Genomic DNA, 25067 nt, shown 5'->3' with positions numbered 1-25067 from the left:
CATTGGAAGATGTGTGTCAGACGTGTTACTGGTCATGGCCTGGAAGAGACTGCAAGCTGAAGTGAGGAGGAACTTTTCACTCTTCAGAAAAAATCTAGCATTTTGTTGTCCATACTACCCCATTACTCCACATCAGCCTGTACCTCTGTCCCCTGTGATCCCTCTTTATTTTCAGTGAAGATCTAGGAAGCCTCAGAATGGATCTGACCATAATATTCTTTTTCCCAGAGAATTCAAACATTCTTAAAGATAGCAGGGTACCATAGAATAATTTAGGTTGGAAAAGACCTTCAAGATTATCAAGTCCAACCATTAACCTAACACTGCCAAGTCCACCACCAAACCATGTCCCTAAGCACCACATCTACACATCTTTTAAATACCTCCAGGGATGGCGACTGAACCACTTCCCAGGACCCAGCACTTGGCCTTGTTGAACCTCATACAATTGGCCTCAGCCCATCGATCAAGATCCCTCAGTAGACCCTTCCTACCCTCAAGCAGATCAACACTACTACCCAACTTGGTGTTGTCTGCAAACTTACTGAGGGTGCTCCTGATCCCCTTGTTCAGATCACTGATAAAGATATTAAACAGAACTGGCCCCAATACTGAGCCCTGGGGAACACCACTTGTGACCGGCCACCAGCTGGATTTAACTCCATTCACCACAACTCTTCGGGCCCAGCCGTCCAGACAGTTTTTTACCCAGCAAAGAATACACCCATCCAAGCCACGAGCAGCCAGTTTCTCCAGGGGAATGCTGCGGGAAATGGTGTCAAAGGCTTTACTAAAGTCCAGGTAAACAACATCCACAGCCTTTCCCTCATCCGCTAAGCAGGTCACCTGGTCATAGAAGGAGCTCAGGTTAGTCAAGCAGGACCTGCCTTTCATAAACCGATGCTGACTGGGCCTGATCACCTGGTTGTCCTGTATGTGCTGTGTGATGGCACTCAAGATGATCTGCTCCATAACCTTCCCCAGCACCAAGGTCAGGCTGACAGGGCTGTAGTTCTTCGGATCCTCCTTCCACCCCTTCTTGTAGATGGGTGTCACATTAGCTAACCTCCAGTCAGCTGGGACCCTCCCGGTTAGCCAGGACTGCTGATAAATGATTGAAAAGTGGCTTCGTGAGCATTTCCATCAGCTCCCTCAGTACCCTTGGGTGGATCCCATCTGGCCCCATAGACTTGTGTGTGTATGAGTGGTGTAGCAGGTCACTAACCATTTGCCCTTGGATTATGAGGCCTTCATTCTGCTCCCCGTCCCTGTCTTCCAGCTCGGGGGGCTGAGTGCCTGGTGAACAACTTGTCTTACTATTAAAGACTGACGCAAAGAAGGCCTTAAGTACCTCAGCCTTTTCCTCATCCTTTGTCACTATGTTTCTGCCCACAGGGAATCCAGGAAAGGATGGAGATCATCCTTAGCCCTCCTTTTGTTGCTAATGTATTTATAGAAACTTTCTGAATTGTTTTTTACAGCAGTAGCCAGATTAAGTTCTAGTTGGGCTTTGGCCCTTCTAATTGTCTCCCTGCATAACTTCACAAAATCCTTGCAGTCCTCCTGAGTTGCTTGTCCCTTCTTCGAAAGGCCATAAACTCTCCTTTTCTTTCCTGAGTTCCAGCTAAAACTGTCTGTTCAGCCAGGCCGGTCTTCTTCCCCACTGGCTCATCTTTCGGCACATGGGGACAGCCTGCTCCTGCACCTTCTTGAAGAATGTCCAGCCTTCCTGGACTCCTTTGCCCTTCAGGACTGCCTCTCAAGGAACTCTGTCAACCAGGCTCCTAAACAGGCCAAAGTCCACCCTCTGGAAGTCCAAGTAGCAGTTCTGCTGACCCCGCCTCCTTACTTGTCCAAGAATCAGAAACTCTAACATTTTGTGATTGCTATGCCCAAGATGGCCTCCAACCATCACATCACCCACAAGTCCTTCTCTGTTCACAAACAACAGGTCCAGTGGGGTGCCTTCCCTCGTTGGCTCACTCACCAGCTGTGCCAGGAAGTTATCTTCCACACACTCTGGGAACCTCCTAGACTGTTTCTTCTCTGCTGTATTGTATTTCTAGCAGACATCTGGTAAGTTGAAGTCCCCCACGAGAACAAGGGCTAGCGATCGTGAGACTTCTCCCAGCTGCTTATAGAGTATTTTGTCTGCCTCTTCATCCTGGTTGGGTGGTCTATAACAGACTTCCACTGTGATATCTGCCTTGTTGGCCTTCCCCCTGATTTTTACCCATGAACACTCAACCCTATCATCACCATCATTAAGCTCTAGACAATCAAAACACCCTAACATACAGGGCTACCCCACCACCTCTCCTTCCTTCCCTATCCCTTCTAAAGTGTTTATAGCCATCCATTGCAGCACTCTAGTTGTGCAAGTTATCCCACCATGTTTCTGTGATGGCAACCATGTCACAGTTTTCCCGCTGCACAACACCTTCCAGCTCCTCCTGTCTGTTGCCCATGCTGCACGCTTTGGTGTAGATGCTCTTCAGTCGGGCTGTTGATCCCAGCACCTTTTGGGGGCAGAGGCCCTATAATTCCTATGTGACCATTCTCAGGCACTCCTGTGGTTTCTAACACATCAATAACCCTTGCCTCTTTGCTGCCTCATGGATCTCCATCCCCTGCTTCCACCGAGACAGCACACTGAAGGACCACGCTAGCACACCGTCCCTCAAACATTGGCGTGCCGCCCCCAGGCTTATCTCTAGTGAGCCTGGTTATATCCCTTTTCCCCTTCAAGTCTAGTTTAAAGCTCTTTCAATGAGCCCTGCTAACCCCTGTGCAAAGAACCTTTTCTCCCTTTGAGACAGGTGTACCCCGTCTGTTGCCAGCTGGCCTGGTGTCACGTAGACTGACCCATGATCAAAACCCCACAAATTCTGCCAGTGACACCAGGCTCGGAGCCAGGTACCGATCTGCTGGCTCTTCCTGTTCCTTCCCTCATCATTCCCTGCCACTGGAAGGGTAGAGGAGAACACTGCTTGTGCTCCTGCTCCCTTAACCCAGCATCCTGGAAGTCTCTCTCGATTGCCCTCGCACTTCTTGTTGCAACGTCATCGCCGCCTACGTGAAGAACCAATAACGGATAATAATAATCTGAGGGCCGTACCGGGGTAGGAGGTTTCCTCGTCATGTCTTTAACCTGGGCCCCAGGGGAGCAGCAGACTTCCCTAAGAAGTGGGTCGGGTCTGCAGGTTGGGCCTTCTGCTCCCTTCAGAAGGGAGTCTCCTCCGACGGCGTCCCGCCTTGTTTCCTCTACGGAACCAGTTCTGACGCGGGGCGTAGGCCAACTTGACCTCAGCGACGCCTCCACGCGAGACGAACCACCGTCCTCGCGGCCGCTCGGTTCCACTCGCGGAGCCTCGTGCCTGTTACGCCAGGGCACCCGGGAAGGTGGGGCAGCCGCGGAGGAGGACCTCGTCGCCATCGCCCCCTCCCCCTTCGGTCTCTGTCTTCAGCCAGGCGGGGAGAGGGTCGGGCATCCTCCGCGTCGCGGGCGCTGCCCGCCTCGGGGAAGGTGGGGTGAGATTCCAGCAGTCCTCTCGCACTCCCTGGTGCCCCTCAGCCCCCTCGCCCCCCTCAGAGGAGTGCCCCTGCCTGGGCGCACCCCCCCAGCTCCGCTCCCCCCAGCTCCGCTCCCCGCAGCCGCCCCGCACCGGCACGAGGGCAGGCCACGGCCTGAGGCCCGGCGCCGGGCTGGCAGCGCGTTCCCACCGGAGCTCTTGTCTGGGCGGCTGCAGAGCTTAGCGAGGCCACGGCTTTGCGCCGGCTGGACACCGCTGCCCCCCCCCCCGCTCCCCGCCGCTGGGGCTGGCAGGGCTTCAGCGCCCCTCCTGCCCGCCCTTCCGCGCCAACCGCCGCGCCCCGCTCGCTGCCGCTCCCTAGGGGATCCCTGTGGCGGCGGCGGCGGCGGGGCGGGGGGGGGGGGGGGGGGGCGGCCCGCCATGGCTCCTGTCCCACCCCAGGTGCCGTCCGCCGCTGTGGCGGGAGGTGCGGGGCTGCCGGCGGGTCTCTGCGCAGCCCGGAGGTTGTCCCGGTTCGGGACCCCCCCCGTCCCCCCGCCCCGGAGCCGCTGCCTTCCTTACAACGTTACACTCTAAATTGCTGGCAAAGCTGACCTTTCTCGTTTGAGTTCGCGGAGCTAAACCGATGGTGAGAGGCCACGAAGTCACGCTGCCCTTCCTCAGAGTGCAGAACGGACCAGCGGGCTCCCAGAGAATGGACTGGGTACCTCTGTCGATCTCTACAGACCGCTTGTCGACACTAAGTCGATCTGCATGCAGCTCAGTACCTCCTTCCGAGGGAAAACAACCCGGCGATACCTCTCCGCTTATTTCCTACGTGTCAAAATAAGTTGCTAACTGTAAATAGAAATAAACCAGTGCATAATGGGCAAAGGAAGTGCTGTGCTATTGGCTATTTCGAAAGTACAGCAAAAAAAAAAATTATTGTGGTGATTATAATCAATCAGGAATTTGTTCTGCAAGATCAGACGCTTTTAAAAGCAGAGCAGCACCAATGTACCTGCCGTATACAGAAAGAATCACAAGGCAGTGGCTGTGAGCGGTAAGGAGAATTCCCTATTAATGGCTTTTACAAAGGTAATTTCGCAGGGTTTGACAATACGGTCCTTCATGAATTTCTACCCCACACACCTTTTTCCTTCTACCTTTTGGTTTCCTTAGGTGGAAAGTGGTATTTTTAACAACAGACTCGTAAATGCATTTGCTTACTCGGGTTTACTACTAGCTTATGCCTCCCCATTATATTGCTATCGGCAACAGGATCTCTGTATCACTGTTTTCAGCAGGACTCCACTTGACTGCAGATTTTCAGTTTCCTGCCTGCATTTAATGTTCTTTCAAGGGTATACACTAAGATGGTAAACAACTTTTCTCCCAGCTTTATATCTCCGTCCTTGCTATGTTAACTAGGCTCACAGCAGTATCTTCGTTTTCTCCTTGTTTTTGCTGTGCGAATTTGTTAAGAAAACAATGACAAATTTTCACTGGCTAGCACCAATTCTCCCTACTTGCTGATGTCTCTCACACAGCAGAAACAGAGAAACAGGTGCCAGGTACAAGGTTAAATACAATAATTAAAACTATGTCTTTTATATTTATAACAAATCTTACAAGACGATTTTAAAAAACATTAAATAATTGGAAGCTAAGCAGTATGAGTTCCCTCATCTTTTCAATACGAGAAAGAGAGTAAAACAAGAGGATGTTAAAAGTTGTAAAATACTCACAAGTCTTGGAAAAGCTGTGCAGCAAGTTGGCACAGAAGAAGTTAGGATAAAGTTTGTACTAGTGACAGCAGCGAATGCTCCACCCCCTCCTCCGTTCTGTTTTACTTTCAGTTGTTACATAATAATAATGTAGGACTATGTTTGTACCTAATACAACGTGGAAATTATTCCCACCACAAATAACAGATCCTAGGGATTTCCTGCTGCCATTTCTGAGTGATTTTCCAACTTGGAAAAAAAAAAAAAAAAACAAACCCACACAAAAGTGGGGAAAGACATATGCCTGTATTTAGAAGGCAGGCAAAGTGACTGACAAACACGAAAGGCAGCTGCTTGCTGTCCTAAGCAGCGACATTTACACTTGCTACCTCTTATCCTTCCATAAAGGGAAGAATGTGAACAGGTCCTGCCCTTGTCTCTGCACAGTCCCTTCCCCCTTTGTAGCTCAAGTGTATCCCTCCAACCACAGCTCTGAAGGGTTGCTTACCTTGGAAGCAAACACTGTAGCTTTATGCTGTAACTCCTCCTCTTCTCTGCAGCCTGAACAGTGTTTTACTGGGGCAGCCACCACAGGAGAAAAAGAGATTTTGCCTCTCAGGATGCCACTAGGAAAGACGAGCATGACCATGGAAGAGGGTTGCCAGGACAGAAAAGAGCTTCTCCAAAAGGTACAGCATCTGGCTTGCTGTGCCATGGCAGGGCAGAGGGGGGGTCGTAGGCCCAGGAGACATCAGAAGAGGATCCTTATAAAGGAGCTGAAAAAATACTCTGCAAATTGCACTGAACTCAAAAGTTGTGAATTTTAGCTGTTAAGAAAAGTGAGGGTTTGGTACCTGTGATAATCACAGGGCATGGCAGCTGTAATCCTAAAGTCCTGCTCAGACACCTCACGATGAAGAACCTTTCTACCCTGAGCTAAACTTTAATGTCCTGAAGATAAGGCTCAGCAGCTCCCTAGGAGTACTCTCAGGTTTCCAGGGACCATCATTTACCTATGTAGAGGTCATGCGCTCCAGAGGCAATGGTGAAAATGGTACTTCCTCTCTGCGCAATCTTCTTTTTGCCCTCTTTTGAGGTATTCTGGGCGCTGGTTGTTATTCTCTGCATGTCACACTCTGTGAGGTCGTAAAAATACTCTGCAGCTAAATGAGAAGGGTTTTGAAATGGCTCTGTCTCCTTACTGACAAAGAGATGGGTTTCTAGAGTTGGGCATTTCCTTCCTGTTTCTCAGTGAAGTAACATTTTTTCAGGAACACTATTTATAAAACCCCGTGAACAATACCAGTTAGTTCCCTGTGCTGGGATATTCTATTACAGCCAGACTCAGAAAATCTACTGACGGACCTAAATTAGACTTCTGTATCTTGAACAGCTGTCATATAGCTACCGAGAGAAACAAGGACTGGAACTGAGTGTTTCCAGAGACTAGTTCTAGATGGCTGCATGACGGACTCATGATGTGAGGCAGCTTCCTGCCACTTGTCAGCACCCGTGTGCACTGTACCCATTGGCCCTATGCTTGGGTCCAGCATCCATTCTGCAGAGAAGGCAGCCACGCTGATTAGCTCCTGTACAGGGTCCAGTTTGCTGTCACTACCACTGCAAAGAACATTCCAGCAATTTAACACAAGACAAAAAGCAGAACTCACAATTTCATGCTCTCCAGGGACCCTTGGCTCTCCCACATGACACTGTGTCTCCTGAAAAGTAGCTACTTACGCTCCTTGTACTCTGTCTCAGTATAGAGTCTTAATATCACTTTTTAAGTGGATGTGCAGACATGAGAGGTGAAATCTGCCTCAGCGGGGCAGGATTTGAAAGAGAAAATAAAAGTACAGATTTGGCTGGAATTCTTGCCATGAGAGAGTACAAAAATGCAAGTGAAAAGGAGGTACCAGCATTGCAGGAAAAAACACCAGCTTAGATCAACATTTAAACTACATGAACACAATCATTTATTAACTGTTTTTTTCATAAGGGCACTTCTAAGAAAAAAGTGGTCATAAACACCTCTGTTTCTTGAGTTTACTCCAGCTCAAAGAATGAGAATAAATGATTTCAAGTATACACCTGAGTGTATGTATTTGGACTTGAGATCCCAAAGTCTCTCGTATTTGTCACTGTTTAAAACTGAAAGAAAATAGATTGTTTTCCATTTGTCTTTGCTTTTTGATGTGATACCTTTGCTACACTATAATTTGTCAGAATTTTCTCAACTAGGAAAAATTTATAAACAAAGAGCCAAAAACAAGCACACAAAGCTTTAGGTATTCATGAATTATATTCTGTGGGAAAGGTGGAAGAATCACTCATGTGAAATTTTTTTAAAATCACTTTCCAAACAGTTTCCTTTGAACACTGCAAAATGGAAACACTGTATATAGAGTAGATTTTTTTTCTTCTTTTTTTTAAAACTACCTCTCTGAGTTTGTTCTTCTTTTATGAACTATGTTTTGCTGGCATTTCTGAAGTTAAATTATATCAATTTCTAGCTTAATTTAAAAACTGTTCCTAAACATTACAGTAGTTGTATATAAAAATAATGCAAGTGTCAGTATGTATTACATTACAATAGGGTGGCAATACCACCTGCACTGCCTCAAAATTTAATACTCATTCATTTTCTTAATTACACAAAAATGTGCTTCCTAATTACACAAGGGACATTTTATAGTCGTCTAAACACTACTAGCCACATCAAGGTGTTTATTTATAGCATAAATTATTCTCATACTCTCTTACAAGCAAAATACACTTTTCTAATTTATGCAAGTTTCATTTATAGTGGACACAGGCTATTTGGCAAGATATTGGCAATTACTCTCACTAATGAGCTACTAAATTGTAATTTAGTATTATAAGTGCAGTGACAAAGAATGTGCATAACTTATATCATGCAAACAGTAAAGTGAAAACAGATGCACGAATGTCATTTTGAAAACAAAACAGGATAACTGAAAATTCAAACATGATCGTGCTGATTTGAAGCAACATTGCCCAAACGTTTTGTGCGGCTACATGACAGCCAACAACTACTTTAAGTTTGCTGTACTCTTAAAAGTTTGCCCGTATTTTCATGAAATTAGTTCCTTTGGAATTGGTGTTGGTTCTGTCACTGAACACTGGGAGAGGAAGTATTGCTACAGGAGCAAGAGTGAAGAAGTGGGAGGGAAGGTGGCTTTTCCAGAGCAACATGATGTGGGTGTTTATACAAAAATGCCATATTTTCTGAAGGTAGTCTGGAAAAAAATGGCAGCTCTTGCAGAGTCAGATCCCTTCTGGATGGCCCCCAACTGATCCAGCTCAGAGCCAACTTTGCTAAATTTCTAAATGCTTAAAGGTGGGACTGCACTACACTCTTCTCACCTACTGTCTCAGTATCAGTTCTTTTAAAAAAAAGAGGCTTGAAATGGAGGCCTTCTCTGATAAGGTGTGAGCTTTGATAAGATATTATGCTCTGATAAGCATAATGATTTTTTTTTTTAAATGAATTCCAGAATTTTTAGAGAACCTGAACCCAAATGTACAGGCAGATGCAGAGGACAGTAATTGCGATTTGAATAGTGTCTCTTCCTGAGTATTTTTTTATTACAGTGTTCCTGCTGTGTTTGAATTTTTGCTGAAGGGCTGAACTACTACACCCTCAATTATCAACCTCATGAATTTCTGCATAGGAAAATGAAAGAACTGCTGTTTTCTCCTCTAGGTGACAGAGTGGACGTAAAAAGCTGATAAGCAGGTACAACTCTAGCTTCCCCCGACTCCCTGTGTGGCAGCCAGAGGAGCTAACTCAGGGGTAAACAGCCTTTTGCCTCTGAGGAGTCACATCCCGGTCACCCCGCCAGTGTTCACCATTACTGCATGTCATTTCAGCTAAGGTGAGCCTTGATTCTAGTGATAGCGGCCAGCAGCAGTGTGCCTTTCTCCTGAGCAGGAGAGGACAGAGGGGAACTTGTATGATGAGGGACTTAGGTAAATCTGTCTTTGATGTATGCTAGGAAGGTGCATTTCTGGAAATTATAATCTTCAGCAAATCCTACACATAACTGAATTTGGCAACTGTCCTGCACCAATGCTGTAACAACACATAAACCAATATTCAACTCTGCAATAATTCTATTGCAGAGTTATTACTGTAATAGAACATGTAATATACTAAACATGTTACTAGGTGGGAATGTGTGCCTTCTGAAAATCTGGGCAACTTCTGCTTCATGGCTGCTATAGGACTATAGATAATCTGTGTCTTTTTTTTTTTTTTTTTTTCCTTCATACTAAACTATAATGTGTCCTAAATTATAGACTCTTCAGATTGGTTATTAAAAACTTCTGGCATCTCAAAAATGCTATTTAATTTCTAGACACATCTGGAGAGACATTAATATTCTGCCTTTCAGAAGCACACACAATATTTCTGGCATGTTATAATTTATCAACTACTGCCACTAGGCATGAGCTATTCCTATTTAAAGAGAGAGTGTTTCCAAGCAAAACCATATCAATTGCTAAGTTAGCAAAAAAACAAAACAAAGGGAAAAGCATTTAATGCTTAAAATGAATAGGCATACCTTTCTGAATCTGAAAAAAGGTTACACAGGGAAATGTGCAGCTCTTAGTTGGGGTCATGTGAGGAACCTACAAGCTTAAGTATTTTGTTTAGTGCCTTGTGAGCAAGCACTATCCTATTTAGAGAAAATATTTACAGTACTGCAGCCTAAAGGTATTCCTGAAAGAGTTGCTCCTTAAATTGCATGATAGATACAGAAAATCCTACACAAAATAAAATAAATATGTGAATAAAAAAGCTGGCTAACATCCCAAAAGGCACGTCTTCACTATAGCAGTTCTCTCAAGTTATATTTGTTTATTTCTCTCTGTGTTAATCAACCCTGAGTGCAATGGCCAGACCACAAAACTCTTGCGGTCCACGCTCTCTCAGTGTTCTCTGACATAGAGACCTACATGCCAAATCCACAAAACTGTTAGTGACTCTAATCCTTATTTAAGTTCCCAGCTAGTTCTCATAGGAATAATTCTCTACTCAAATGCTTTTTTTGAACTTAGGGTGCTGTGCCACTTGACTTGAGATGACTGGGCACTTTCTGAACGGGGTAGCTGGAGCCCAGTGCAGTGCCTTGGGACTCAGGCACATTTAGCTGTTAGGTTTCACGTGCTGAACAGGGCACTGTCTAAATTAGCCATTTAGCAGGGCTAGGAAAAGCCTTCTGAGGGTTTAAGTGCCCTTGACTGCCACTGACCATGCCTCCAAGCAGGATCCATAACTCAGGATCCTCCCATGAAAGCAGTGCCTTTCTTCAGTTTAAAGCACAGCATCCAAAACATGTGTCGGTCTAAATTTACTAGACAAACATTTATAAGTGTTTCTCAATAGAAATTCCAGAATAGTGAATTGAAGAATCAAAATGTTACATTATAATAGTGAAACTGGATCACTCACAGGGAGGGGGTGGTGGATTCTTTTCCTCAAAGCTAACTATTTGTCAAAACAATTTGTCGAGATCTCTCAGTCTTAGTCCATGTAGACACCCTCTCTGAGGTTAACAGCCTGCTTTGCAGCTCACTTTGCCATTTGTAGGTGGAGCTTTCCACAAATGCAGGAGAATCAGATCCTAACCCATATGATGATGCAAATAAGAAAATCCTACTAAAAAGAAGTAACATACAAAAAAGAGGGCTGAAAGAGGAAAGAATGAAACTGAGTAATGATGTACATTCCATCAAGATTATTTCCCTTTTTTTCTCTTTGATACTAAAATACAATAACCATGGTGTATGTATTGTATTTCTCATTTGTTAATACTGCTTTATAGTTTCATTATACTGTAATACAGCTGGTCTTTTTAATGCTCAGAGCTTTTGTGACAAATGTAGAAATCAGTCAGTAGAAAGTAATTTCTGTATAAATAGAGAAAACAAGGTATTTAGCGGCCACGTGGACAGAATGTATTCTAAACACTTGAAATTTAAGACACTCTTCACAACATGCTGTATTTAGTCAAAAAAAGGAAGGAAAGGGCTTTCTCCAAGTAGTTTAAATTAGGGGTCATACCAAATTCAAGGTTGCCTTTAGTTTTGTCACATAGCTTTCAAGTTGCTAGGGTATATAAAGAGCCCTTTCATATATTATGACACGCTTGTGCAATATTAAACTCCCACATCACAATATATTGCTCACTCCTTTACATGAAAAAATCAATGTGCTTTCTGTAGGGAATCTTAATATGTGGCATACTGTGTACAGTAAGGATGAATGCACTGGGAGTTATCAAAACTCTGACTAGCTGATGAAAAGATAGTGTTTTGAAATTTACTATCAATAATTGGTCATTTGTCATTTCAGTCCTTCGATTTTTTGATAGCTTATTGTCCTCAGACCAGCAATGTTTCCCATCTGTTATTTCTTACCTTTCCCCAGAGCACCTGTTATTCAGCAGCAGCAGCTTCCTCCGAACAGTATGCCATTGCTTTCGCTGGCGCTGCATGGGACGCAGAAATATTCAATATGCATAAGAAGAGAGATTCCCCATTTTTAACCTCCACTGCTCATTCTGAATCCTTCTACCCTCTGCCTCGTGACTGTCTAGCCTAAGTCACTGAAATTCATTGTAGGAAATCACATGGGTGGCATGTAGCAGCAGAAATATACAGGGTGTTTCCAGTCCTCTCCATTCCTCTGATTATTTATCTGCATGTACTTCATGTACCCTGAAAACAGCCAAAGATAAGATGTTTATGGACAGGAGTTTCCAGTATCAGGCCACTGAACTCTATTTGCCTAGCGAGCAGTCCAGATTAATTGTCTGTATCAAGGTCCAAAAACGGGCTGGCTTGCAGACGCAAACAGTGGCCCACAGAAGCAGAGACTGCTGAGGGTGACTTTGCAGCTGCTCAGACCCGTGGCTGGGCCAGGCCCATCCACAGGTAAATGAAAAGGTCCCTGCTTCCAAGAGATACAAGGAGTGTATCTGAATTGACTTTTAGCTGTGTGAAAACCTCAGTGTTTCCTAAAATCGGCATGTCTAGCTACCCCTGATCTATCTCTTGCAGTTCTTGTGACTGTTCAAGGGGATTCACAGTCTGCTCAAGATTGGTCAAAATAGAGAAAGACCAAAGGCTGACTTCGGGGCCGTGTCCTAGCACGGAGCGTAAAGCAGCAGCAACCCTTTAAATTGCCAATGCAATAAAATCCAAACTGGGGAAACAGACAATAAGCCAAAAACTTTTGTCAGCACAGTTGGATCAAAGTTTCTATGCATTAAAATAAAAGGTGAAGGGTGCTCAACAGATTATGATATTCTCTCCAGAGTTAAAAATGTGGGAGAAAAAAAAAAGCAGCTTTTTGTAAAAAAATGTTATTGAAGAGATGAGACTCAAACCACCCATTGTTGCTAACTTTGCCGATTTTTTATAACCAAACAGTAGCATCCAGAAATATCTGAAATATAAATAAAAATCATATGTATTGAATTTTAATTAATATAGGTAGAGATGTTTTTTCACTGGAACAAAGTTGAGACTTTGCCGCTATGAAAGGGAGTTAAAGAGACTCTACAGGACACTGCAATTAAGAATGCAAGTACTGATATGTGGCCATTAGGCTTCATGTATGTATTTAATAAACAAATCAAGCCTAAACTCGGGAAAATACATTGCCTCAAAAAGATTTCAGTTTGTGAGAGTGCAACTACACATAGTAATGCTCATCCATAAATCCTGCATAATGAAGATACTAAGTAGTGAACTTGCAAGACATGGACAAGTGGTCAATGTAGGCATACTCCAGAAGAACAGTGGACTTGATGTCACCTGAGAAAGGCTAATAAAATCCCTCAAAAATCTTAGATACGGAAAACTATGACATTGCTTCTCACTTCCCAGATATCTAAGTTACTGGCAACATCTTGCTGCTTTTTTTTACCACAGGATTCCTTCTGAAGTGAGTCCCACTGAATTTACCAAAGAGCATCCATTTTTGTGCAGCTCCCAATGTAACTAGTTTCCTGCCTTTAAAATGAATGTTTTGCAGCTTAGGGGAGGGATAGAATTGAGTTCCTGCTGATATTACACTTTCTTGCAAACCCTTCCATGTATTTATACCAGTGGAGACTCTGTGATTTCCTAGATTTACATTACATGCAGCTGGTACATAAAATTGCATGCTTTACTTGTTTCATTCCTGGGTAAATGTATGAAATCAATTTTAATCTACTCTCATACACATATCAATAGAAGCTTAGACCTAAGAATCTGATAAACACAGTTGTCTTCTGGCGCCCCAGAGGAGCAAGAGATGCATTTAATCTTTGGCAAGGAGGAAGGCCTAAGTCTTTGCACTGAATATATGAAAAAGTGATTTGAAATTCCAATGATGGTGCAAGTTCATAATACCCTAAACCACAAGGTCTCAGAGGCTTTCTTCATTGCCAGCCACCCCAATTAGCAGTAGCTATATTCAGCAACCTTTAATAAAATCCTGTGTGCTCTACTTTGGCTGAAATAGAAGGTTTAGCTTAAAATGATGTTTTTTGCTAATTTGTACATTTCTCAGAAGCAGGGTGAATATACGAACCTGATGACCTTCTCAAGACTGCCTAGGGAATGTAAATGGCTACAAGATACGGCAAGCAAGAGAGGTGCACAGCAAAGGTAGGATACTGTGGCAAATGCAGGGAAACTGAGAGAATGAGAAAACGCATAGCAGAGCTCTAGGTCTTAGAGGTAGGCAAAAAACTTTTAGAGGAAACTGAGCACTCTATGCTCTAACTCAGGACCAGAAGTGATGTTCCTCCAGGCAGGGATGAGTGGGCAGGGAGAGAGATGTGTTTAAAATATCCATTCTGACTTAGTGACTCTGAGTTAATTTGAATATGTGGGTATTTTTATGCCTTGGGTATTTTTATGAGCTGTTCAGAATCTCTTGGTGCTGTTTATGATTTGTTGACTGCCCTTCAGTCTCTGGCTGAACAGCAGATTCTCTTCCTATCTTGTGTGTAGGCTACTCTTGGTCCCCTTTCCCCCCCCCCCCCCCTTTGCATGCCTCTGCCAGCCCATGGCTGATTGTAACTGGCTGTCTTCTCCAGAAGCTGTGCCATGACTGTTTATCCCCTCGCCATTTTCGAGCAGCTGACTATTCAGATTTTGCACTCGGCGTGTTGCAGTTTGGGCCACTTCTCCAGTTTTTCAAGATTATTTTGCAGTCTGCTTTTACCTTCCAAAATGTTTCATTCCTTCTGCTCAGTACTGTCTGAGATTTTGTCAGCAGCACTTCCATTTGATAGCTGCATCACAAGTGAAAGTCCTTGAATAATACTGGATGACCTACCCATATTCCTTTCTTTCAATTACGCGAGTTCCTCTGTGAGCTGCACTCCCGAGTCCACCTTTCCAACAGGCTGTGCCCCCTCATGCTGGCAGATTCCTTGCTTGCTTATATTAATTTCACACGACAGCATGTCAAATGTCTTACTAAAGTCAAGACAACATGACAGCTACTGCTTCTCCTCTATCATTTAGACTTGTTATTCTGTCACAAAAGGAAGAATAATTTGTCATAATTTGTCCATAACAAAATTTGTGGGCTTCTTCCTCCTCCGATTTCCATTTTCTCTGAGTGTTTCTTCTGGTAGGTTTTCAAGCATGGGAGACTACCTGTCTGGACTGTAGTGCCCTCACTCTTTCTGCCCCTGTCTTGAGGACAGTCTCTCTGCGCCTGTTTTCAACCAGCCTGGACCATAGGCACATCAAAGTTTCTGAAAGGGGAGGAGATAGGAAGCCCACACTCAGTCAAAGCGAAGGTCTGTTAGCCTAGAATGTAGCCCACCTGCTGTCTGCTGCCAGAGGCACATGGGGAGGACGAGAGCAGAGCGGGGGCACAGGGACCCTTCCCCAGTGATACTGTTGGGTCCTCCAGAGATTTCTCGGACAACTTGTCTCTTTCAGGCAGCAAAAAGCTCTAAAAGCTGTCCCAGTCATTCACATCAGATCTTATACAGGGGTCCTGTTTTGTTCACAGATGGTCCTATTTGTTCACTATTTGTTCTCTGCACTTTGCCTGCTAATGAGAATTTACTTTTTATTTTTGGTGGCATGATCTGTTCTCTGTAATAAACAAAGTTAAACTTCTAAATTTTATCACTGAAGCTCCAAGTGATTTTCAGCTGTGGTGTCTTGATAAGTGAAATGTTGCATATTATTTAAAAAATATTCATATATCTAAAAATTATGGTAACGCCTCCTGTTGCATCTGGTGGTAAATGCAGTATGTCCTTTGTACAATAATTCCAGAGGCAGGGAAAGTACAACTATTTCATAATATGAATGCCCAGTTTGGCCCTAAATGAGTGTATATTTGGTTCATGAATGCAGACCTAGGAATATCTGTGCTGCACTTTCAGAAGCAATTAAATCTTTCTATGTAAATATTTGAACATTTGGGGCCTGGGATTTTTAATAAGGTGTAGGACATTGCATGACAGACTGGCTAGTCTAATCCTATGAACTGTTGCAAGTAAATGCCTATGTTTCATTTACCCTCATGTCTTCAATTACTTGTTTACACTTCAGCTCTTCACATGGTGTATTGCTACTAGTTTGTAGATTATATGTCTAGAAAAATTTTAAACAGAGGCAAAGTAAAAACTATTGTCTGACACTGAAATGTATACTTCACTTATAAACCTATCCCAAACAGAGCATCAGAAAAAAATAGTAGGCAATAGTAATTTAGAATAGAAAAGAACAGAACAGAATAGAATACAATACCATAGAATAGAATACAATAGAATAGAACCATTTAGGTTGAAAAAAACCTTTAAGATCATCAAGACCAACAGTTAACCTAGCACTGCTAAGTCCACCCCTAAACCATGCCCCTAAGCACCACATCTACACATCTTTTAAATACCTCCAGGGATGGTGACCGAACCACTTCCATGGGCAGCCTGTTCCAATGCCTGACAAACCTTTCAGTGAAGAAATTTTTCCTAATATCCAATCTAAACCTCCCCTGGCACAACTTGAGGCCTTTTCCTCTCGTCCTTTCACTTGTTATTTGGGAAAGAGACTGACACCCACCTCGCTACAACCTCCTTTCAGATAGTTGTAGAGACTGATATGGTCTCCCCTCAGCCTCCTTTTCTCCCACCATGTTTCTGTGATGGCAACCATGTCATAGTTTTCCTGCTGCACAATGGCTTCCAGGTCCTCCTGTTTGTTGCCCATGCTGCATACAGTGGTGTAGATGCACTTTGGTTGGGCTATTGAGCCCGCCACCTTTTTGGGGGGAGAAGCCCTAATTCCTATGTGACCATTCTGAGGCACTTCTGTAGTTTCTAATACATCAATAACCCTTGCCTCTTTGCTGCTGCATAGATTTCCATCCCCTACCTCCACTGAGACAGCACACTGAAGGACTGTGCTAGCACAGCATTCCTAAAACATTGCCACTGGGCTTATCTCATTTGTTAATATCCTTATCTGAGTGTGTACTGGATGCTGTTAAGTGATAACTACTGCAACTGCAGTAGATAATTTTTTAATTAGGCTTTCAAAAAATTTCAGTATATTTTTATTCTTCTGGCAGTTAAGCTCTATTGTATGGTTTATAGCTTTATAATAACTCTTAACTTACTTTTCAAACCATGATTTAGGTGTTTACAGTGAAAAGTATTCCACAAAATATTTGAAAAAAACTTGGGGAAAAAAAATTACTTTGCTGCAATCTTTCACTATTAACATGTTCTCCCAGCAAATTGCTGATCTTTAGAGATTAAGTCAGATTTGAACCATATGTCAGGTAAGGAAACATCAGCTGGTATAAATTGGTATAGCCTGCTGTTTTGCTGCTACATGATTTTTGTCTACCAGTATAGAGGATTTTAAAACTTTCACTTCTGCGGAAACTACATTTCTACCTGAAACAAAATATTATATTACTTCCTTCTCTGCTGTTATAATGGCTCATGGTGTTATAACAAATAAACAATAGGATGCTAGTTAGCGTATATGGAATAAATATTTATAGAAAAAGGTCAGTTTTCTAAGATAAATTTTCACTTGGAAAAAGTTCACTTTTGAGTTACTGTCACGTAGAAAGATGAAGATACTTTCAAAGTGTGAATGTCAAGATTAGGGATGATGATCCTGTGGGTGAAACCATTAACATGGACTTCTTGAGGGGGATTTATAGATGATCTTTACATCTAGGAATCACAAGGACAGGAGAAAGTGCTGACTTTAACAAACAGACAACTCCATATGGTAGATGATCAAGGGGAGCTAGCAGATATGCAGATGATATCTTTGAAGCTTTAAAAAGATTTGTGTTCCAAAAGCCACAACCAACTTAATTGGTTTTCTAGAACCTTTGACTCTGTTCAGTGTGGGACCGTGTGAAATAATAGACCATTCGAGTAAAATATATGAGTGTTATTGCAAAAAGTAAGAGAGGTCAAAAGGACATGTTGAAAGGAAATGGAAATAGATTATTTCCAAGTTGAAAAAGGGGTAAATGTTGAAAGGAGCTCAGTGATTTAATGTTTCAGGATAGTTCACTAAGGTTTGTAAGTTTTTAGACAAGCTCCAGTTCAGTAAAAGTATCTTAACTCCTCTTAGCCAGATAGCCCATTGAACAGATAAAATGGATTTTCAGGTGGGATGTTGGTTAGGATTTCTAGCAATTTAGATAGCTGGGGTTTTTTCCCATCCTTTTTTTTAGTTACCCACCTTAGAAGATAAGGAGATGGAGAAACTCCAGTTTCTTAACCTTTTGAGCAAAAAATGAGTTTACAATTGCTATGGAAGACCTGCATCATAAATCAGGTTCTTTTGTGATTTGTGAACAAATCTTGACTTTGTTAAGATCACTTTCTTTTACGTATTTGGAATTAGCACTGCAAATTGAAGTGTTAGCTTTGTTTCACGTGGAACTGAAAAGTACTATAAAAAAGCTAGGAATTACTGTTTATTTATGTATGTGAAACTATGCGGTAACATGTCTCCTCTTTATTTACATGAGCTGACCTTTATAAGCTTCCTCTTCTTGACTGAATAAGTCTCACAATTCTGTTTTCCCTTGCACATCTGTAAATGAGACCATTATCAAATGAGGGATATTAATGAATACTAAACCAAAAAGGTGCGTAGTTGAAGAATTCACTTGTTTGCTCAGCTTACATCCATACACCATGGATTTTTTTCTGCAGTCAATGGAGATTTATTCTACAGAATTTAAGCTTATAATTTTTCAAGTCTTCATAGCCTAAAGGGTCATGAGAAGAACTTTCCATAAATGAACTAGATGTAACTGATGGGATATTGTCCAGGAAGTAAAGGGTTTTGAACAATAAGGAAAAGAGTTGTGTGAACTATACTTTTTTAACACTGATTTTTCAAGGCAGTCAACAGTATGAAGAAAATGTAAATGCTAACTCTTGTACTGATGACTCCAGCAGACAGAACTAGGTATTATGTTTACCTGTGGACACACACTAGGGGAAAGTTTCTGGCTGGGGAACACAGACATAGCCCCTTCTCCATCTCCCCATGGCCCTTCCCACCATGCTTAAAAACCTGGGACTCTATACCCACAGAAAGGGCAGAAACAGTAGTCGAAAAAGGCAGTTGCTACCTAGTCACCCTTTGGAAGTGCTCAATTTCTTGACATATTTTTGTCTTCATTACCAAGGCCAACATTGCCAACAGTACTGGGACATACTGTGATTTGAAAAGCAGGACCAGTCTGTGCCTGTGAATATGTGATATAATGCTTATAACCCCATCTAGCCATAAATCTGCTGAAAAGTGTCTTGTCTGCCAGAAAACTAGCTGGACTGAACAGCAGCAACTGCTGTAGCTAAAAACAGTGTGTGCATGTGTTTTCTGGGCTGTACAGAACAACATTTTACAGACAACTAAAGCTATCTGTAGCAGAAAAGAAACAGGATTGATTATTTCAAATAAAACCATATTTTGTTTCTATCAATAGCATGATTAAGCTGGCACTTTACTCTGAGGTAAAGATCAGAAGTATTTGTTTTATAGTCTGTTGAAAGAAGTAGTGGTTTTTTCCCCGCTGGTTTTAAGGAGCAGCGAGACTCAATCACAAAGCATAGTTGTTTGAATTACAAGTTCTGCTTTTGCTGCCAATTTTAGGAAGATTCCTTTCAGCCATACTTCACACTAGCATGAATGTGGGTTTTTTTAATCTTTCCATCAACAACCAAAAAGTGCGTTACATAAGTCTGAACATGTTGTAACAACTTTGATGTTAACCCACATAAGAACTTCTCTACACAAGGAGATTCAGAAAACTAAGGCAAAGCAATTAGAGTGATATGCATAAATGAATAGTCTTAACACCTGTTTTCTGTTGCCTTCATTTGTGAATAAAGTGACTCTAGCTCAGATCACTTCAATAGCAACCTAAAAGTAAAGGTATACCTTTCCCTTTCAAGGGATTACAGGTAAGAAATGTATATGGCCAGCCAAAGATTTTCATCTTTTGATAGGACGTCATTTTGGGAACTGCTGAAATAATCTAATTCTTATCTTGCAAGATGCAGTCTCTTTCAGGGTTCAATATGATCAGTTTTGTTGATGTTTTAAGAGTTTCATTCTGCCCACATAACTGAGCATGGCTCTGAGCTTACTGGCTCAACCAAATACCGTGAAGCAAGAATTACATAAAGAGATTTTTATTTAAAGGATGTCAATGTTTTCAATCTTGGCAAAAGGGTAGTTGCTGAAAAATTTTCTTTGGGTCACAATGGTTACTGTGAAGGAAAGAATCTTGAATATGAAGTAATTACAATTTTTGAGTCAAGGAATATGAGATAAACCCCAGGTTTATTTAAACCATCTTCTCCTAGAAATTGCCATTGTTTTTGTTTCTCTTGCTGTCTCCTGCAGATGTTTTTTGTTTTCCTTTTTTCCACTAAATATATTTGGTTTGAAGATATGTTTTGATAATTTTTTTGATACGCTTCAGCTTGTTTGGATGAACCAATTAAGGATGAAATATATGTTTGTCTAGAAATGCTTATTTGTAAGGGCAGAGGAAATTGTGTAATTTTTCATGTGTTTATTCAATAGTTTGCCTGTTGTTTATGATTCTGTTTTATATTCTAGCTTAGAAGTCTGAATCTTCAGATCTGACCACTCAAAATTCTTTTTCTTGATGAAAGTTTAACCTTTGTGACCTGTAAAAATGCTTATAAACTGGAGTTCTTTGCAAGGTCTTCTAAGAAAATCAGTCCAGTACAATTGCAGGAAAATGCTTATTATTATTTTCTTCCCTTTTGTAATCACACCTTCACTCTTTTCTTTTTATTTTCTCATCTAGTATTTGCTAGTTAAGTAAAATCTTTCTTTAAAATTCTGGTCTTAAGTTTTTAATCAGCACTTCACTTTTTCCCCTCTTAGATGTCTTATGAAATCCTGCGGTTTGGGCATATGTTGCCTCCATAATCCAAATCCAGCAATTTTGGTTGCTCTATAGCATACTTTATATTCTTTTCTGACCTGGATGTTTTTTCATTTGCAGCCTCTGAGAAAACAACTTTTCCTTATTTTGAATATGCTAAGCCCTTTGAGATGATACTTGTCTTTTCTGAAAGACAGGTCTTTTTACGCAGTCCTTCATGGTAACAAGTTTAACAAAAGATAGACCCCTCTTGCTAAGAGTGTGTACATATAAAAATAACAATGTTGCAGAAACCAACCAGAGACAAAGATCTGTCACAAGTCTGCTTAATGAGTGTCTTATTAACCAATTATCTTTGCATTATGGAAAAGCCTGTAAAATCAAAATGCTGCTTTCTAGAGCCTCTGTTCCTGACTAAAAGTAATAATATCAGTTATTAACAATTAATCTCAGGTTAAGCAGGACTTCTTGTTACATGCCTAAGCCCAAACTTGCAAATGTGGGTTTTAGGCTCAAAAAATGGTGACACATTCTGCAGGAACAAATTGAAACATAAACCATGCCCAGTGAGAAGGGCATGTTACATCTAAATACTTGTTCAACTGTAATATCTCCTAGTAAGACTATCTCAAGCCAGCAAAAATACTAGGTTCCTTATGGTCACTATGAACACGTCCAAGCTCTTCTGGAGCAAGACATCTTAAACCACCATCAGGTTCTTCTGTAATTCGTTTTCTCACCTTTTATGCTGTTCATGATGGTCTCCTCCTCACTGAGAACTCTCATCCTTCCTGCCCTGTCCTTGCAGTTTCCCTTCAAGCACTGAAATGGTGACAAACTGCCACACAAAGGACAGTCTCCTCGATCTGAGCCAGCGCTGTTCCATCTGCTATTTAGCAGGGTTTCATGGAAAAGTAGCTAGCCCAAATACTCCTATTGAAAGTGGAAATAATTTAATTTATGCATAAAACTACATTAGCCTAATTTAGCCAGAACCCTTATTGTTCAACTGTGTGGAATATTTGTTTAGTGGTGAATCCCAAAGGTGCCTTGTTTTTAGCTGCAGGGCATAGGCTGCATGCAGTCATTGGCCTTCCCCCAACTTTAATCATTGCCTTACCAAACAATATTACTTCCATGAGCTCTATGCAGAATTTTAGAATGGCAGAATTTCTCAAAGCGCACGTTTTATAGCTAATCTGTGATAATTATCACTTAATTTGATAGAAGAGGAGGGTGAGAGGGCAAAAAGTTTAATTACTGCTACATGGCTGGAGCATTGTATCATCATCAGATAAAGTGCTGTATAATTTGTTTGTAGGGTTTTACCTTGTAATATCTCTAATGGTGTGATATTCCTAACTAGTTTTCCATGTATGTTTGCAAATTTCATTGTTAATAACAATCCTAATATAGTATTCATTAGCCTGTTAATTACATTGTCATTTAGAAACCCTTGCTTCCAATTAGCTTTAATGACAACACTGGAGTCATTTTTCTGTGCTGCCATTTTTGTGCAACACTTTCCCATTTAAACTGCCTGCTGTTCTATCTTAATTAAATTTAATAACAGTAGTGGTAGTTTATAGGGGACTTTTTAACCTCATTTAATGTCAGACCATTTATACTAGTTTGAAGTAGGCACTGAAAATGTTTGCATTAATCCAATTACTTTGAAAAGGAGCAAACTTCACTTGTTTCAGATGATTTTAATTAAGGCAAAATCCCCATGAAAGGTCAAACTCCCTACCTGAGCAAATATGTAGAAACATTAGGGTTTTTTCTAAGTACACTGAAGACACAGTGAAAAATCAACAATACAAAGAAGAAGAAGGGTATTTTTAAATTTTTTTTTTTTTTTAATAGCAGAAGAAAAGGATGAAAAATCTGACCATGTCATTAGTGACTCAGTACTGCCATTCAGATGGAACTTCAGGTAGGGAACAGTTGCAGTATTTTTTAACTTGGGAAAGTTCCACAGGACCTGCATAATATACTTAGCATTATGCAGCATCCTTGAAGTTGCACAGTGAAACTAGAATCACGGCTCTCATTAAAAATAATTATCTTTATTTAAAGCCCCTTGGAGAATCTCTCCATGAGATTATAGAAAATCATAGAAAAGTGAGATTGAAAGAGATGCTAGAGGTCACCTACTCCATCCTCCTCCTCAAGCAGGCTATCTAGACCAATACCATTTCTGAAGAAAAGTTTGTTACACCTTATAATCCTACTTTAATAACAATTTCACAGCTTCTTTGGTGGGCTCCAAATGATGAGGTCAAATTTCTGTGATGAAGATTGTTCCAATACTGACTGTCTCTCTCTGAATTTGGAGATGATTGAGACACCTTTATCCTAGACTATTTATTTGACTCTAGAGAGGCAGTAAGTTTGACTGTGCTCTGGAAAATCCTATGGCTCCCTTAGGGTGTTGCCTAGAGCTCAGATATGGTTTTGCATGCAGAGGCTGACGAAGGAGAAATTGGAAGTATTCCAGTGATCTCACAAAGAAGGTAGCTGCCAGGACAGTATGCTGAACATGGGAGATGCAGCGAAGTAAAGGAGGGGGAAGAAGGGATGCAATTTCACAGTTGGAGGTGAGAGGGAAAAGCCAGCTGTAAGTAAAAGACAAGCCGCAGGCAGCAATGGTAGGCTGAGCTTGGAAGAATCTGTGTTTGCGAAGCAGAAGTGGGGGCTGATGGAGCAAAATCCTTGGCAGCCTCATAGGGTCATTGTCCCATGACTAGCAAGTTAAGTAAGATAACTCCAAGTGGTAAAGAGACTGAGGAAGGAAACTGTCTCCAGGGGCTTCCTTTTCCGTAGCAGATGCAAATCTCGGAGATTTCAGGGGAGGGAAGAGGAAGGCAGGTCTTTCCTTCCCAGAGCACTGCTTAGATCTTGCTTACCTCTTTTTAATACACACCACGAAAGTGTAATAGGCAGCTTTCTGCTCAGCTTGCTGACAGGCCTATAAGTCACCCTTAGACCTGGTCAACAGTTTCATATAAGCATAGAGTCATTTAGGTTGGAAAAGACCTTTAAGATCATCAAGACCAACTTAACCTAAGCACTGCCAAGTCTACCTATCACTAAACCATGTCCCTAAGCACCACATCTACACCTCTTTTAAATACCTTCAGGGATGGTGATTCAGCCCCTTCCCTGGGCAGCCTGTTCCAGTGTCTGACAACCCTTTCAGTGAAGAAGTTTTTCCTACTACCCAGTCTAAAGCTCCCCTGGCGCAACCTCTCCTCTTACCATTTGTTACTTGGGAGAAGAGACTGTCCCCCACCTCGCTACAACCCCCCTTCAGATAGTTGTAAAGAGTGATAAGGTCTCCCCTCAGCCTCCTTTTCTCCAGGCTAAACAGTCTAGCAAATGAACAGCCTAGCAAAGAAGCTCCACATCATGTCAGAGGGATGTGTGGCAAAAGTATCCTAAATGACTACCTTGTTTGTTCCTATTTACCACATCAACTGGGATGCATACATTGCCAAAGAAAGGGGGCAATTTTAAACCATGGGAAAGAGTTAACTCCTGCATTCCCTAGCAAAAGCTGATGAGGAATAGCTTAGTGTCAGCAGCTGTTTCTCAGTGTATTTGTAGGTGCTGTGGGTATCTTGCAAAGCTGAATGCCTTCAAGAGGCAGGTGGGATCGCAGAAGCCTTTCCTGGGATGAGGAGACAAGAACGTGCTTTTAGGTACATTAGAGTATCTGTGAAAGTTAAAGGCAGACAGGAGCTAGGATGAAATTTAAATAATAAAAACAATAAAAATAATCCTCAGTGCAGCTCAAAAGCAAATAAAAAGGACATTTCAGGATTATAAATGACAGGAAAGAAGAAAGGTGGATTGGGGATTGGTAAAAAAGCGGGCAGGGAAGAAACTCCAGCAATATGATGTCAGTTTGATATATACGTATCTGTTAAGTTTGCCTGAATTCAATAGCAAGAAATAGAATAGTTTGAACCACACTAGTTTTACAAACAAGTTTTACTGCTCAAAACTTCAAAAACAAAATGTGAAGATGGATCACTTGGCGTGTCTGGTGACACTAACTTCGTGTTGTGTATATCGTAAGATGTTTTTTGTCCAGCTTTAGGAATCCTCTGGCATTTGTTACCAAGCTTTCAGGATAACTTTTCAGATAGATTTCTTTTTTCTTTTATTACCAAAAAGAAATGAGAATGTGCACGAAGCATAGCTTGATAGTGAACAGAGTTAAAGAAGTTGTCACAGTTTGCAGCAAAAATTTGAACATTATCTAGTTGGGGTTCAGTCCACAGAACACTGGAGTGTAAAACAGCTGCAGTCACGGGAGGAAAGCAGACTGAGGACTGGACAGTTAATGTTTCATGTGGG

General features: G+C 41.8%; 1 protein-coding gene and 1 long non-coding RNA gene across 15 annotated transcripts in view; one reads left to right on the top strand and one right to left on the bottom strand.

The window, feature by feature from the left end:
* The window catches only part of IL15 (interleukin 15), a 51665-nt gene extending 45228 nt beyond the window's left edge, over nucleotides 1–6437 (bottom strand). For 7 of the 14 annotated variants that reach the window (XR_007507751.1, XR_007507748.1, XR_007507752.1 and 4 more), the window contains exon 1: nucleotides 5748–5954. Coding sequence is in view for 1 of the 14 variants with exons in the window: in XM_049814715.1 (XP_049670672.1) it covers nucleotides 5748–5954 (207 nt within the window). In the remaining 13 variants the exon portion in view is untranslated. Of the gene's footprint in view, nucleotides 1–4127; nucleotides 4371–5260; nucleotides 5327–5747; nucleotides 5955–6252 lie in introns of those variants that run through there. The other 7 variants (XM_049814717.1, XM_049814722.1, XM_049814721.1 and 4 more) reach the window with 7 other exon arrangements.
* The window catches only part of LOC126044676 (uncharacterized), a 50584-nt gene continuing 29903 nt past the window's right edge, over nucleotides 4387–25067 (top strand). Inside the window, exons 1-3 of the long non-coding RNA XR_007507754.1 lie at nucleotides 4387–4575; nucleotides 5800–5928; nucleotides 8967–9138. This is a non-coding gene — a long non-coding RNA (uncharacterized LOC126044676). The remainder of the gene's footprint in view (nucleotides 4576–5799; nucleotides 5929–8966; nucleotides 9139–25067) is intronic.

The sequence above is a fragment of the Accipiter gentilis genome, chromosome 12, assembly GCF_929443795.1.
Source record: "Accipiter gentilis chromosome 12, bAccGen1.1, whole genome shotgun sequence".
Taxonomy (NCBI): domain Eukaryota; kingdom Metazoa; phylum Chordata; class Aves; order Accipitriformes; family Accipitridae; genus Astur; species Astur gentilis.
This window is presented reverse-complemented; position numbering and strand designations above follow the sequence as displayed.